At 41.4% G+C, this 16,412-nt stretch overlaps 1 protein-coding gene and 1 long non-coding RNA gene across 21 annotated transcripts in view; one reads left to right on the forward strand and one right to left on the reverse strand.

Moving 5' to 3' along the window:
• Positions 1-16,412, forward strand: part of SYNJ1 (synaptojanin 1) — a 93,489-nt gene that overhangs the window by 57,773 nt on the left and 19,304 nt on the right. For all 20 annotated transcript variants that reach the window (XM_045436845.1, XM_045436846.1, XM_045436833.1 and 17 more), the window contains 8 exons: positions 2,316-2,456; positions 2,734-2,926; positions 3,203-3,361; positions 4,515-4,671; positions 5,285-5,402; positions 5,503-5,718; positions 10,418-10,496; positions 14,796-14,958. In XM_045436845.1, coding sequence (XP_045292801.1) covers positions 2,316-2,456; positions 2,734-2,926; positions 3,203-3,361; positions 4,515-4,671; positions 5,285-5,402; positions 5,503-5,718; positions 10,418-10,496; positions 14,796-14,958 — 1,226 coding nt within the window. The remainder of the gene's footprint in view (positions 1-2,315; positions 2,457-2,733; positions 2,927-3,202; positions 3,362-4,514; positions 4,672-5,284; positions 5,403-5,502; positions 5,719-10,417; positions 10,497-14,795; positions 14,959-16,412) is intronic.
• Positions 3,771-15,576, reverse strand: LOC123575892. The gene is made up of 3 exons (XR_006701064.1): positions 15,465-15,576; positions 8,877-8,881; positions 3,771-3,811 (listed from the first exon to the last, which is right to left on the reverse strand). It is a non-coding gene; the product is annotated as an uncharacterized LOC123575892 (long non-coding RNA).

Below are 16,412 nucleotides of genomic sequence, written 5' to 3' on the forward strand. Positions count from 1 at the left end.
TGTACGTGGTGTGATGGAAGACGGTAAATGGACCAGGAAATAAACAGAGGTAGAGGGCATCAGGCACGTGGAGTTGCGGGGCTGGGGGGCGGCTTGAATGAATGATCAGGGCAGGGTTCATTAGAAGATGACCTGAGAAGTAAGCTGGATAAGGAGATGAAAAGCCATCGTTCTCTTTCCAGAATCCGAGTTGCGGTGGGGGGATTCTGGTAGGCAGAGAATCCATGCGCTGGCTTTGTATCTTGGAGGTGGTGTGACGGTGTTAGATTACATAAATGGGCGTGGTGTCGTGTTCAGGCTGACCACTTATCGTGTGTGGGACCTGGAACTATGAGAGACACTCTTTGGCTCTCCTTTAGAGTTTTTTTGGGGGTTCTTCGGAGGCTCAAACTTACTACACTGAAAATTTATAAAGACTTCAGCATTTACGCTACCTTCTTTGTATGAACTGTATTTCAGAGAAAATAGTTGAGAAAAATTCTTTATAGAGGAATTCTAACTTAACTACAAATGCCTATGGAATGCTGAAATTATAACATCAACATCACGCAACCCCTGATGAAATAATGGCAGTGATCGGTAGATGCTAAAACCTTAGAAGGATTAACGGGGGGGACTTTTCATTATAAAGACTTGATTAGAGGGGCACCTGGATGGCTCAGTTGGTGAAGCGTCCGACTTCGGCTTGGGTCATGATCTCACAGTTGTTGAGTTCAGGCCCCATGTCGGGCTTTGTGCTGACACCTAGGGGCCTGGAGCCTGTTCCAGATTCTGTGTCTCCCTCTCTCTCTCTGCCCCTCCCCCATTTGCACTCTCACTCTCTCTCTCAAAAATAAATATTTAAAAAAAAAAAAGAGGGGCGCCTGGGTGGCGCAGTCGGTTAAACGTCCGACTTCAGCCAGGTCACGATCTCGCGGTCCGTGAGTTCGAGCCCCGCGTCGGGCTCTGGGCTGATGGCTCAGAGCCTGGAGCCTGTTTCCGATTCTGTGTCTCCCTCTCTCTCTGCCCCTCCCCCGTTCATGCTCTGTCTCTCTCTGTCCCAAAAATAAAATAAACGTTGAAAAAAAAAAAAAAAAGAGTTGATTAGATCATCACAGTCTGAACAGTGGATCCAGTGTCACAGCACAGAGATTATGTACTTCTGCTTTGATGCAAGTCTGACTGCACTAACCATGAGGTTATTTTTGCCAAAACAAATAAATAAATTTAAATGAGTTTCTTAAGCTTCTGCATTAACCAGTGTAAAGTAAGTATGAGAGTTAGAGGGACAAGTGAAGATACTATGAAGACACATCCGTCAAATCCAGACTATTGAACATTTTACGACAAATGGCCCAACTTCTTTAAAAAATAAATAGTATTTGAAAGGGGATGAGGCGGGGAGGGTTGAGGGACTATTAAAGATTCAAGAGATATAACAAGCAAATGCAATGTGTGGGCCCTATATGGATCCTCTTTTAAAGAAATCAACCATGAGAAGACATTTTTTTAGATAATTAGGGAAATTTAAATACGAACTGATAGTGTTAAGGAATTGTGTGATGATGGCATCATGATTATGTGAAAATAAAAATGCCCATTACTTTATTAAATTTTTTTTTTCCAAAATTTATTTATTTTTGGGACAGAGAGAGACAGAGCATGAACGGGGGAGGGGCAGAGAGAGAGGGAGACACAGAATCGGAAACAGGCTCCAGGCTCTGAGCCATCAGCCCAGAGCCCGACGCGGGGCTCGAACTCACGGACGGCGAGATCGTGACCTGGCTGAAGTCGGACGCTTAACCGACTGCGCCACCCAGGCGCCCCTAAATGCCCATTACTTTAGATGATGTGTAGTGAAGTATGTATGGGTGAAATGGCGTGTGTCTTGGGATTTGGTTTAACGTATTCTAGGTTCACGCATGCGCACGCGCACACACACACACACACACACACACACACACAAAGTGGGGGAGGGGGTTGGAAGAAAAAAATGGCAAAATGTTGATAATTGTTGAAGCTAGGTAATAGAGGAAAAAGTACAGCTTGAGATTACTCAAATGGTGAGCACTCGTTTCATAAGTAAGCTCAGGTTTTCTTTGTGAAAGAGTAATAGATTTGGAAGTGTGGCGATCTTTTGGCTAAATTTCAGGTTTTTCTTTTTAAAGGAAACAAAAACAGCTTACATAAAGATGTCAGTGTTGGTGTGGATTTCGGGACTGTTGGTAGAATTACTAAATTTGGGTATATAAAGATGTAATTGACAGTTGTCTTGTAAAATAGGCTATTTTGTCCATATCTTTTAAAAAGATTCCCTTTGTAATATTTTCTGGTAGCACAACAAACCAAAAGCTCTGGGCTGTGGAACTGCAGAAGACCATCTCCAGAGACAACAAGTATGTGCTGCTGGCTTCTGAGCAGTTGGTGGGCGTCTGCCTGTTTGTTTTTATCAGACCCCAACACGCTCCCTTCATCAGGTCAGTGAACAGGGCGCTGTGCGCAGGCTCTTTCCCACCCTCGAGTAGCCAGAAAAAGACCTGGAATGTGTGTTGCTTCAGGGAAACAATTACTCATGCATCTTGTTCTTAAATGTGTTTTTGATGAAAGAGTCACCGGTCATTCCGTCACACCGTCTCACAGCCTTGTCCTTGAACTACAGCTGTACGTTTGTGTCCTAGACCTTCCTAATGTCTTATGCGCTCAGAACTGTGTTGGCAGCTCAGATCTTGGACTCAAGAGTCCTTTGTTTTAAAGGGACGTGGCGGTCGACACCGTGAAGACCGGAATGGGAGGCGCCACTGGAAACAAGGGGGCCGTTGCGATACGGATGCTGCTGCATACAACCAGCCTCTGCTTCGTCTGTAGCCACTTTGCTGCGGGCCAGTCCCAAGTCAAAGAAAGAAACGAAGATTTTGTAGAAATAGCGCGAAAGTTGAGTTTTCCAATGGTGAGCTCATACTGCTGGTTCTTGAAGATGAAGCTACAAAGTGCACTTTAACTTGTTCCAAATTCTGTCAGCTTTTGAAAATTTAAGATACTTCTTAGAAACATCAACGATTTTCACCTAAATAGATGCTTCATGTGTTCTTAGTCTGAGGTCAGATAAACAGGGCCAGGCCGGCGGGGGTGGGGGAGCAGGGAGCATATCTGAGGCAAAGAAATAGTGGTAAAACATGTTTCAGTATTGACCGTTTAGATCTAAAATGCTTCTCCTTGCCTCCAGGGAAGGATGCTGTTTTCCCATGACTACGTATTTTGGTGTGGTGACTTCAACTATCGCATCGATCTCCCTAATGAAGAAGTTAAAGAGCTCATAAGACAGCAAAATTGGGATTCTCTTATAGCAGGAGATCAGCTTATCAATCAGAAAAATGCTGGACAGGTATACACATACTTAAGATACTTGGGTTGAGAAGAAGGGGATCTTTTGTTATGAAACATGCTTTCCTTAATCACAGTGTTGGCTTTTTTAAAATCCCTTGGAGTCTATACTTAACTACATATCTCTAGTTTAATAGATAGAGAATTACCTTTCCTTAAAGACAGAAAAGAAAAAAGGAAGATTCATAATAACTCCCAGGAGGAAAAGTATATTAAGTCTCTGTAAGACTCACTTTTTTTTTTTTTTCAATGTTTATTTATTTTTGAGAGAGAGAGATGAGATAGAGTGCAAGCAGGGGAGGTGTACGAAGAGAGGAAGACACAGAATCTGAAGCAGGCCCAGAGCTGTTGGCACAGAGCCTGACGTGGGGCTCGAACTCAGGAACTGCAAGATCATGACCTGAGGTGAAGTCAGACGCTTAACCGACTGAGCCACCCAGGCGCCCCAAGACTCTCTTTCAAGTAGAAGAGAATACATTTTTGATTCTTTCTTTTTGAGTAATAGTGAATTTAGAATCTTAGTCTTCAAAGCTACTGTTTTTTTAGAAAGTGAGAGAGAGAGCATGAGCAGGGGAGGGACAGAGAGAGAGGGAGACAGAATCCGAAGCAGGCTCCAGGCCCTGAGCTGTCCGCACAGAGCCCGACGTGGGGCTCGAACTCACAGACCGCAAGATCATGACTTGAGCCAAAGTCAGACGCCCAACTGACTGAGCCACCCAGGCGCCCAATATTTTTTTTTAAGTAAGAGGTGATTAAGGCCACTTGATATCGTGCCTTCGTGATCATCTGACTTAAATTCTAACACTTTGGGCCCCACTTCACATTTTAGGCCTTATTTCCTCATTTGAGAATAAGACATCAGACTATATATATGATTTCTAAAATCTGTCATAGTTTTGGTTTTTGTAGCTTAAAGGTCTGGTAGAGTTCCCTTATTCACGTTTTTGTACTTTGCTTAATCAGAGGTCAAACAAGTGGCATGAACGAGTCCCAGGTTATTTTTTCTTACCATTTGTTCCATTCAGTTAGAAGTGTTCATCTGATGGACACAGATTTTGTGTGAATCTCCAGCATATAGTAGACATGTAGTGAATGGCTGCCTGAATGAAAACAGAACTTTTTTTCTAATAGCTTACTTTGTATGTTTATTTTAGATTTTTAGAGGATTTTTAGAAGGAAAAGTTACCTTTGCTCCAACATACAAATATGATTTGTTTTCTGACGACTATGACACCAGTGAAAAGTGCCGCACCCCTGCGTGGACAGACCGTGTCCTCTGGAGAAGAAGGAAATGGCCTTTTGATAGATCAGGTTGGGAAATGGACTTCTTCATTTAAATGAGCTAATGCAAATTTTATGAGGAAGAAGGGAGTGATATAAATATCAAGGGAGGAGGGCTGTTTTTTTCAACAAAGGTTTGCTAGAATAGAATAAATAAAATTTAAATATAAAACAGTTTTTAAAATATTCTCAGACTTGCTTATAATAATTTAATTTTTTAGTGTATTTTCTTTCCATAATTCCATATAAAGAGAAGTGAGGAAATTTCATTTTTATGAAATTTTAATGAAAATTTCAATTGAGTGCTAACGAAGGTTTTTAATTTGAATAACCAATATGGTTTGTAAATATTACGAACTGCTACTTGTCTGTTGAATTACTTATGAAAAGCTATTTGGCTTTTAAGTACTCTCAGAAATAAAACCTTATCTTAATTTTTACTAAGTAAAGCATAAAGTGATAATTCAACCAAAACACCTTTCTAACTTAAAGGTATCTGGACTTCCTGCCGATTAACAAGTGTATCAGGGATCCCAGCCTCAGACAACTGAAGCCAGTAAAGCGAAGAAGCTTGCTCCTTGCTCCCCATGATCTGTCACGTGCCTATGGTTTTATTTTTGTTTTTGTTTCATTCTGACTGCAGCTGAAGATTTAGATCTTCTAAATGCAAGTTTTCAAGATGGAAGCAAAATCCTCTACACGTGGACTCCTGGCACTTTGCTGCACTACGGAAGAGCCGAGCTAAAGACTTCTGACCACAGGTTTAAACAGTCTTGGTATTTCTAACCGTGCTTGAAATTTACTTGAAATCCATCCTTTAGTAAACATTTCTAACACATCCATCTCCCTTTATGCCTTAAGGCCTGTTGTTGCCCTGATTGATATAGATATATTTGAAGTTGAAGCTGAAGAGAGGCAAAACATTTATAAAGAGGTGATTGCAGTTCAAGGTCCACCAGATGGGACAGTATTGGTCTCAATCAAAAGTTCTGTCCCAGAAAATAATTTTTTCGATGATGCTTTGATCGATGAGCTTCTGCAGCAGTTCACAGATTTTGGTGAAGTTATACTCATAAGGTGAGTAAAATATTTATTGTACAAAAGCAGCTCATGACTCGTAGATGTTTTCTACATTAGAGATTACCTTTCTATTGTTTGAACAGCATTTGAGTACAGTAGACCCTTGAATAATGTGGGAGTTAGGCACACTGACCGCCATGCAGTCCAAAATCCACTTAGAAGCTCTGAGTCCCCAAAGACTACCAATAGCCTACTGTTGACTGGAAGCCTTACCAATAATGGAAACCGTCAGCTAACACATATCTTATGTGGTATATGTCTCATATACTTACAATAAAGTCAGCTAGAGGAAGGACAGTGGCGTTATGAAGTCATAAGCAAGAAGACATACATTTACGGTACTGTACTGTGTCGAGAAAAATCCATGTATAAGGTGACTTGTGCAGTTCAAAACTGTGTTGTCTGAGGGTCAACTGTATTTTTATTTCCAAATTACAGGAAAGTCATACTATAGAAATGTTATTTCAAAAAATTCATAGGTTTTGAAACTGAATTACGTTTATAGAGTTTAAAGCTGAATAGTGAAAGTTTTTATGAACAATTGCTGAACAAAAAATATGTGCACTTTGGGACGCCTGGGTGGCTTAGTCAGTTAAGCGTCTGACATCGGCTCAGGTCATGATCTCACAGTTGGTGAGTTCGAGCCCCGCATCAGGCTCCGTGCTGACAGCTCAGAGCCTGGATCCTGCTTCAAATTCTGTGTCTCCCTCTCTCTCTTCCCTTTCCCCATTCACACTCTGTCTCTCTGTGTCTCTCAAAACTGAATAAACATTAAAAACTTTTTTTTAAAAATATGTGCACATTTAGGTGTGGTTATATGTATCATACGATGTATAACAAAGCCCTGTGGCAAAATGAAGCTGTGATCACTATTTTATTTTATATATATATATTTTTTCAATGTTTACTTATTTTTGAGAGAGAGAGAGAGAAAGAGAATGAGAATGAGAATGAGCCAGGGGTGGAACAGACAGACAGGGAGACACAAAATCAGAAGCAGGCTCCAGGCTGAGCTGTCAGCACAGAGCCCGACGCAGGGCTCAAACCCACAAACCGTGAGATCATGACCTGAGCCAATGGAGGATGCCCCACTGACTGAGCCACCCAGGCACCCCACACTGTTTTATTTTTTTAAGGAGAGTTAGGAGTAAAGCAGAGTGACTTTTCCTCCCTTAGTTTAAGAAATTTGATGTTTTAAGTAATTTTAAGTACATTTGATTTCCAACTAACAGAGAAGGCAGCACAATCAGATCAGTCAGGAGTCATCCAGTCCAGTCTTCGTGTCGGTTATTGACTTACCCATCTGCCTTTTGCAGAACCAGATGCTTCTTCCCTTGTTTAAAAAACATGTTCTTTTCCAAGTGTCCAGCAGTTCTGAAAGACTGCATGTGTTTGAATTTCATATGGAAGGGACTTGACTCCTTTCTGTGCTTTGCATCTACTCAGTTAGGTATGTTCTGTGGATATTTGGTGGACACATCTCTGTACTGGGTGGCCTAGTCCACAGACTGAAGATAGTGTGCTTCTGTAGAGCAAGAAGCATGCGGAAGAAACCTGGAGTCCTTTCAGAGAGTAAATGAGCAGATAGAGAAGAAATTGCATTTATATTTCCCTCAGATCTTCTAACAAAGATCTACCCCAAAGCTTTAAAACAAAACAGGGGCGCCTGGGTGGCTCAGTCGGTTAAGCGTCCGACTTCGGCTCAGGTCACCATCTCGCGGTCCGTGAGTTCGAGCCCCGCGTCGGGCTCTGGGCTGATGGCTCAGAGCCTGGAGCCTGCTTCCGATTCTGTGTCTCCCTCTCTCTCTGCCCCTCCCCCGTTCATGCTCTGTCTCTCTCTGTCTCAAAAATAATAAAATAAACATTAAAAAAAAAAATTAAAAAAACATAAAACAAAACAAAAAAATTTCTAAAATCCTAAGGCATTCGGAAGTATATAGTGAAATCTCCAGGTTTACAGATGACAGAAAGCTTGGCCAAGTAAAGAAAGCCAAGTTACCAGGAGCCTGATGTGGGCAGCCTAGGAGCAGGTAAGTGTCCTCGTGAGCAAATGCAAATTATGGAACTGGGCTAGAGAGAATAACGGGTGAAGGACTCTGAGACAGGAAAAGGACCTGTCTTTATAATTCAGTCTTGAAGCGGGGCGTCTGGGTGGCTCAGTCAGTTGAGCATCCGACTTCGGCTCAGGTCATGATCTCACGGTCTGAGTTTGAGCCCTGTGTCCGTCTCTATGCTGACAGCTGGGAGCCTGGAGTCTGCTTCGGATTCTGTGTCTTCCTCGCTCTCTGCCCCTCCCCCGCTCATGCTCTGTCTCCCTCTCTGTCAAAAATCAATTAACATTAAAGAAAAAACAGTCTTGAAGGAACTTGGTGTTAAATTGGAGCCAGAAGCTTTCCCCAAAGTGCTTGTCATCTTTAGAAAAAGTATTGGTAACAAAACAACCTATTACAATACCTAACATTATAAAACCATGCATGCCTCCACAGTTGGAATATTCTGGTTGTCACACACCTTCAGGCAACCAAATTAGAATAGAAAAAGCAGACAATGAAAGTAAACAAGGAGAGGACTACTGTCGCCAGTAAGGCTAAATTGATCATTACCTTTTGTTCTAGAATAAGACTATGGTTTAGGAGTGACTGAAGTCCTTTATATGTAAATAAGACATTCCCTGGAAATGTGAATGGGACAAATTTAGGTATTTATATTAATTGGGGGGAAAATCTAGAAGTTTTTACCCTAGTGGGTGAAAATAGGAAGAAAATGCAGCTTCTCAAAGACCTACATATACATATGTGTGTGTGTGTGTGTGTATATATATATATATATATATATATATACATACATATATATATACACACACACATATATATATACACACACATGGATATTATATATACATGGATATTAAAACCAAAATCTCTTGTTAAGTTAAACATTCATAAGGAACACATTGCTAATTAAGGGTAGGATCAAGAAATTAGCACTGCCATATGACCACAAATGCTTTGGTACCACTATCAAAAAACAAACACAGTAGACCCCCCCGCCCCATCCATGGTTTTGGTTACCTGAGGTCAGCTGTGGTCTGGAGGCAGATGACCCTCCTCCTGATGTAGCATCAGAAGGTCACTAGTAGCCTCATGTTACATGACAGTGCCTACATCACTCACCTCACTTCATCTCATCACGCAGGCATTTTATCATCTCCCATCCTCACAAGATAAAGGGTGAGGACAGTACGATAAGATATTTTGAGAGAGAGACCACATTCACATAACTTTTATTACAGTATTTTGTTACGATTGTTCTATTTTATTATTCATGTTGTTAATTTCTTACTGTGCCTGATTTATAAGTTAAACTTTATTGTAGGTATGTAGGTAGAGAAAAAAACAGTATGGATAGGGTTTGGTACAATCTGCAGTTGCAGACATCCTTTGGGGGTCTTGGAATGTATCTTCCATGGATAAGGAAGGGGGGGGGCTATTGTAAATGTTTGGAGTCGGGGGGACTAGTGCAGCATAAGCACAACCTTATAGTAGTGATTATAACCTTTGGAGGAGAGATCTTCTCCATTGCCAACAGTATGAAAAAGATCCCCTTCATAGTAGTTAGATAAGAATGATGTTCTATGTCTTTCAAATGGTGGCATCTTGCAGCTTAGTAACTTAACATGCCAAAGAAATTGAGTCACTTACCTTGGGCATATTTGGGTGATTGTAGAAGTCTGTAGAAATCAGGCCTCTGATTTAAACAGGATAAAGTACTTGTTCCTATTTCTCTTTTTAGCCTCTTCCTCTTAATATCCATAAGCCATGCTTTTGAATCCTAGCTTGTGTGTGCATGCACACGCGCGTGTACGTGCACATATTTTCCCCTCATCTTTGAAAAATCTGCAGGGATTTCTGATCTTGATTTGTATAATCGGGGAGTAGTCCAATGTGTAAAATTGTTTCTATAAATAAGACTGATAATGTTTTTGTTTTACTCTTTTTTGTGCGGTAACATTATTACATGTCAGTGATCGTCTTAATTCAGAACTTACTCTAATGTCCTTTTAGTTTTTTTTCCTTTTTGGGGGCTTCTTATTTCAAAATTGCAAACTTAGAGTCCTAGCAAAGGCCATTGAAGTCCCAAGAGAGTAAATGGCTGTCCCCTGCATAAAGACAAGGACCATAATACCCTAAGGCACTCTGGGGCCAATCAGATATGTATGTTTTAATGACAACTCCCCATCTTCTTTCTTGGTCAAAGGAAATTGGCTTCAGAGATGTCATGGAGACCTTGAAAATACATAGTGCTGGACTCTGGGGTTAGGAAATTTGTATTCTAGCCCTGTAACGGAGTCTCCTTGTAGAGTGGCTTTGAACAAGCCACTTTTAACCTCTGGCCCTTTTTGCCTTGTGAGTGAAATGAAGGATTAGATTAGCAGGATCACAAATGGAGGGCCACAGGGCCCTTCTTCTGACAGGCTGGTTTATTAGCATAGTATTTGAAAGAAATTTGAATTTGAAAGCTTTGAGAGGCAGAGTGCCCTCTCCAGGCCACCAGTGGCTCTACTGCTCTCCTTGTTGTGTTTTACTTCCTGGCCTCCATAGGCCTTTGTTAATCAATAGTCATTGGGCTGGTTGTTGGACTAGTTATATCTAAGATATTAATTATTTTTTGTTGTTTATGTTTCTCTTTCTTGAAGATTTGTAGAAGACAAAATGTGGGTTACATTTTTGGAGGGAAGCTCTGCCTTGAGTGTTCTGAACCTAAATGGTAAAGAGGTAGGTAGCATTTGTTGATTGTAAGCCATTTTGAAATTCTGTATCCAAAGATTATAATTTTATAGCCATGCAGCAGGATTATCTAGATGTATTTCCAGTGCAGAACTATAGAAGACCTTATGGTGTGCTTTAATATTTATTATTTAGACTAGGTTTCTGACCAGCTTGGAATTATTTTGGTCCTCCCTAAAGATAACTAACAATTGGTAACAGACTAAGAAGAAAATATGTTTACCACCCAACTTGGTTTTTATTATATAGAAATTTTGTTAAGTGGAATAGATATTCTGGCTCATTCATAGTAGGAAAGATTTCTATCGAATGAAGAAAATGCCTTATTTATAAGAAAACAAGGGAGGAAGGTACTCTTTATTCCTAAGAACTTGTTTTCTTGGCTTGGATCATGGTACCCAGATACCTTTTTCAGGTGTAGGTAAAATAATTCCCATAGATAACAAATCCATCCCACCAAGATATTTTAGAAATTTTTAAATAGGTATTCCTAACCTGTGACTTAACATGTTACTGATGGAAGAAATTTACATCAATTTGGCCCGGAATAGTTTTATTTCCATAAAGTGCTGTATCTTTCAGTTTTTTCTGAACGCTTTTAGACACATCCTGTTTCTAAGTATACGATCACTAGACAGGATAGACTAAAATCCAGGCCTAATTTCTCCAACAGTGGGCCACTCATAAGGACTTCCCTGTGCTTCCTCTTCTGTTGCATTATTTCAACTTCCTTGGAGAAAAAAATTTCCACATATACATTACTTTTGAAATAGGTTTTATAGGGTTCTATTTGCTCGTTTTTCCTGAATGTAATAGTAATACACTCAAGCAAAAGTAAATCACAAAATACAGAAAAGTATAAAGGAAGGGCGCCTGGGTGGCTCAGTCTGTTGAGCTTCCGACTTCAGCTCAGGTCACGATCTCACAGTTGGTGGGTTCAAGCCCCGCATCGGGCTCTGTGCTGACAGCTCAGAACCTGGAGCCTGCTTCCGATTCTGTGTCTCCCTCTCTCTCTGCCCCTCCCCCACTTACTCCCTGTCTCTCTCTGTCTCTCAAAAAATGAATAAATGTTAAAGAAAAAAAAAGCATAGGGGCCTGGGTGGCGCAGTCGGTTAAGCGTCCGACTTCAGCCAGGTCACGATCTTGCACTCCGTGAGTTCGAGCCCCGCGTCAGGATCTGGGCTGATGGCTCAGAGCCTGGAGCCTGTTTCTGATTCTGTGTCTCCCTCTCTCTCTGCCCCTCCCCCGTCCATGCTCTGTCTCTCTCTGTCCCAAAAAAAATAAACGTTGAAAAAAAAAATTAAAGAAAAAAAAGCATAAAGGAAGAAATAATGAAGAATACTAATCCTACTATTGCAAAATAATTTCTCCTCACCTTCATCTATGCATATATATTAAAACCAATGAGGGGCGCCTGGGTGGCTCAGTCGCTTAAGCAGCCGACTTCGGCTCAGGTCATGATCTCGCGGTCCGTGAGTTCGAGCCCCGTGTCAGGCTCTGTGCCGACAGCTCAGAGCCTGGAGCCTGTTTCAGATTCTGTGTCTCCCTCTCTCTCTGATCCTCCCCCGTTCATGCTCTGCCTCTCTCTGTCTCAAAAATAAATAAACGTTAAAAAAAATATTTAAAAAAATAATAAAACCAATGAGATTATATATATATATGTGTATGTATCAACACAAGTGGGATATATGTGTACACACATACATGCATATACAAACACAAATGAGATCATGTTATAAATACTGTTTTCTTACTACCTCTTCACTTGAGACTGTATCATGGGCGTTTTTCTTTATGAGCAAATAATGTCACTTTTACTCTTTCCGTTAATTTTGTTGCATGGACAAATACATAAATTTATTTAACAAACTCTTATTAATAGCAGATTGTTTCCAACTTTTAATTAGCAAAACCAGCATTCCAGGGAAGCCCTGTGTACACTATAACTTTGTGTGCCTATCCTGTTATTCCTTCCCTGAGGATAAATTCCTAAATGTAAATTTGCTGTGTCAGAGAATATAGGCAGAGAATATAGCAAATCTGACGCTTGCTGCCTAATTGCGCTTCAGAAGGAGTAGATCTAATTCTGTTATGCCTTGGATTACCCACTGTCTACATCCTAATCGATACTGGGTCATGTCTAGCTTTGACAGTCTGAAGAACCAGTAGTATGCCATTCCCATGAAGATTCTGATCGCTGCTTGTCTTGATTTAGTGGTCACCAGTACTTTCTCAACGAACTGCGAATGTCCCTGGCCCATTTTTCCCTGGTGTATAACACCTCCCTTGGCGTTAAAGTTTCAGTCCCTTTCTGTGTATGCTGCAGATGTTCCTGTCCGTCTTGTAACTTTGTGGTCCTAACTGTATGGAAATTATTGAGTTTTAAATTTAACTCTGGCTTTGGTCTCTTCAAAAGCGTGTCCTCGTCCCATAAGGGTATAAATATTTAAGAGCAATTCTGAATTTGGCCTTCTTTGTCAGCTTGCTCCTTTGCTGAGTATTTCTTTTGTCCCTCTCTGTTTTATATTTTCCCCTCTTCTTCAGCCCTGTCCCTCACCCTCAAGTCTAGTTATCTGTGTTACATTCTTAGAAAGTACCCACTCTTAGCTCCCCAAAACTATTTTGAAAATTCTGTAAAAACGATGTTTGTGGAAAGTGCGTAATAATATTTAATTTGTCCTTTTGAAAGCTAGATATTTTCAACTCTCTAGTCTGTTGCCTTTGCTAATAACATTATTTCAGCCTGAAATCTTCTAGGATGGAGTCCCATAAGAGCCCTTCCATTCCAGGGAAGAATCTAGAAAAAGTAGCTAGCTTAAGTGGGGGCCAACCCACAGGATGACCTTCTTGAGCGTGTTCTTTAAAGACCTGTGAAGCCTGTTGCCAAGTTCTGGAATGGAATTGATTTAGGCTGATAAGCAAGTAAAGAAAGGATTACTAGTTTCTTAGAACGCTGACTTCAAAGCTTAGTGTGGACACTAAATTACTGTTAGAAACCACTGTAGCATTCAGGCCAGCAGCTTTCAATGTCTCCATCCTGTGCCTTCAAGGAAGTCTCATGTCGATAGCACTTTGGGCCAAGGAAGATCTGTACCCACAAAGGTGCCAGCTGTCTTCACAGCATGTCGGTCACAGCTACACAGTTCATTTGAAAATACCAGAAAAGTTCACTTATTTTATATGCTCCAGAAGCTCTTTAAATGAGGAAAGTCGAAACTGTGTAGGAGAGAGCTTGCATTTTTTTTTTTTTAATTTTTATTTATTTTGGAGAGAGAGAGCACGAGCGGCAGAGGGGCAGAGAGAGAGGGAGACATAGAATCCGAAGCAGGCTCCAGGCTCCGAGCCATCAGCACAGAGCCAGATGTGGGGCTTGAACTCACAAACCGTGAGATCATGACCTGAGCCGAAGTCGATTGTTTAACTGACTGAGCCACCCAGGCGCCCCCCGCTCCTTTTTTTGAGAGCTTGCATTTTAGAAAGCAGATTAGTTACATGATATGGGTTTTCAATGAAAATGCACAGCCTCTGTTTGACCAGGGAGTCTTTTTTTTTTAATTTTAGTACGTAGTTATTTATTGAGAGAGACAGAGCCTGAGCATGCGAAGCAGAGGGTCAGAGAGGGGGAGGGAGAGAATCCCAAGCAGGCTCCGCACTATCAGCTCAGAGCCCGACGCAGGGCTCGAACTCATGAACTGTGAGACCATGACCTGAGCCAAAATCAAGAGCCGGTCGCCCAACAGAATGAAGCACCTGGGCACCCCTGACCAAGGAGACTTGTGGCTGTCTGCAAGTGTTTTGAAACTATTTTTTGAATCCATCAGCAGGACAGTGTGACTTAATCATAACGTGTTTGAGTGTTTTAGATTATACTTTTGTCTAAAAGGCACTCACATTTACAAGAAAGGCGGAGTGCCAGTCTGTCTCTTCTGTAATTGTTTCATGTAGGAACAGTCACTGAATATCAAAGAAAGTATGAAACTATGTAGCGAAACTGTCAGTTAATTTACATCTGGCCAGGGAAAGATACTGATTTACAGCAAAGGAAACCTGATTCTGCGTGCATCCTAGAAAAGAAGACCTTAGATTTAGCAACACAGGCTTTTAAAGGAGAAACTGGCCATGTTTATACTAGTTAAAAATTCAGTATATGTGAGACGGTGTACGTTGAATTGAGTCTAGCTGAAGTAAGCCTATACTGTTGCATAGTATAACCAGAGCAGTCACTTGTTTTCCAAGATAATTTTCATGCCAGTGAATTTTTATCTTATATCTCTTCTTACCAACTAGTTATTGGGTCGGACTATAACTATTACTTTAAAAAGTCCAGACTGGATCAAAAATCTGGAAGAAGAAATGAGTTTAGAGAAAATTAACGTTCCGTTGCCGTCATCGACAAGCTCTACCCTGCTCGGTGAAGATGCGGAGGTCACAGCAGATTTCGATATGGAAGGTTTGTTTATCGAACGCATTTCCTTCTGCACCTCTAGATAAGTGTCCTTCCCATCCGCAAAGTCTCAGTCCCCATCTCTGTCTTCTTGCAACACACAGAGCAGCATCAATTAGATTTTGTTTTGCATCGTATTGCGTGTAGTTTGCTGGTACCTGGACTTCAAATTGCAAACGTATTTGCCCTTCTGCCATTGAAAGGATAAGATCTTTACAGGTGCTAGTTCATGTCCGTGTACGATAGGGGCACCAATTGGTATTTCTGGTGTGTGGTTTGCAACCACTAATTGTAGTTAAGGTAGAGAGGTAGAATTTCAAAGCGTGTGTTCTAACAACAGAAATGAGTTCAAAATAATGACGATAAAAGAAGGTATATTTCAAAGCAATTTTAGAAAAGATTCTCAAGGCGGCTAGGAACACATGCATTTGAACGGACCCATATAAATGTAGCCATCTCGAATTTAGTGTTCAGTTATCTGGGCAATAGTTTCCTTAAATGTGATTAAGAACAGGTGCTTTCCAATGCTATATGCTGTATTTTTCTAGCATGTTTTCCATTAAAATGCATGCCTTAGTTTATAAAATGACAGTCTATCATACTGTGAGACCCTGTACATCTAGAGAACGCATTAAGAGTTGACCGCCTTAGGAGACAATGCCAGTTTTCCCTTTTCTCTATTCATTTGTTGACTTAGTCCACACATTTATGTCCTACCTTTTATGTGCCAAGTGCATACCGGCTGCTGGAAATTCAACAGATGTCAGCCTTGCCCTTCCAGAACTCCTAGCTTAGTGGCGTTACAAGTGAGCGGGTAGCGAGAATCTCGTGACAGCGATGCAGTGGCGAGCGACTCTGGCAGTTCACGGGAGAGTTGCCCAACCCGGATTTGGGAAGTTGGGAACGGTTTCCCAGAGGAATTGAAATTTAAGTTGAGAATCTAAAGACTGGGTGAGAATTAGATGAGAGAAGGTAGAGAGGGAAAACCAGGAAGAAGGGACGTGCAAGACCACAGTGGGGAAAGGCTCAAAGTTCTTCCATAAATATGCTCGTGAGGGAGTAAACAGAGAGAAAAGAAAGCAGGAGGGGAGGCAGTGGGGGTGGGACGTGGATTTGGTTTCGATCGTGTCAAACTGAGGTGCCTTTGGAGCCTGCTGGGCCCACATGTAGGCTGTGGGTACCTGGGCCTGGCGCTCCAGAGAGCCCTGGGCTCACGGGGCAATTATAATGGCAGTGAAAGCCATGGCTAGTCATTAGCTTGGCCAGAAGGTCTATATAGAGATGGGAGAAAACCAGTCCTGGGAACGAGCAGGGAAACTCAGACTTTAAGGACAGGCAGAAGGCAGCTGCTCATAAAAAGAAAAGGAGAAGAAACAACTAGAAATGTCAAAGACCCAAGAGGTTGGCGTAAAAATCAAGGCAAGAAATGGTAACAAAGGAGGCATAGTCAGTGGAGTCCT

Source organism: Leopardus geoffroyi, chromosome C2 (genome assembly GCF_018350155.1).
Source record: "Leopardus geoffroyi isolate Oge1 chromosome C2, O.geoffroyi_Oge1_pat1.0, whole genome shotgun sequence".
In the NCBI taxonomy this organism is placed as follows: Eukaryota; Metazoa; Chordata; class Mammalia; order Carnivora; family Felidae; genus Leopardus; species Leopardus geoffroyi.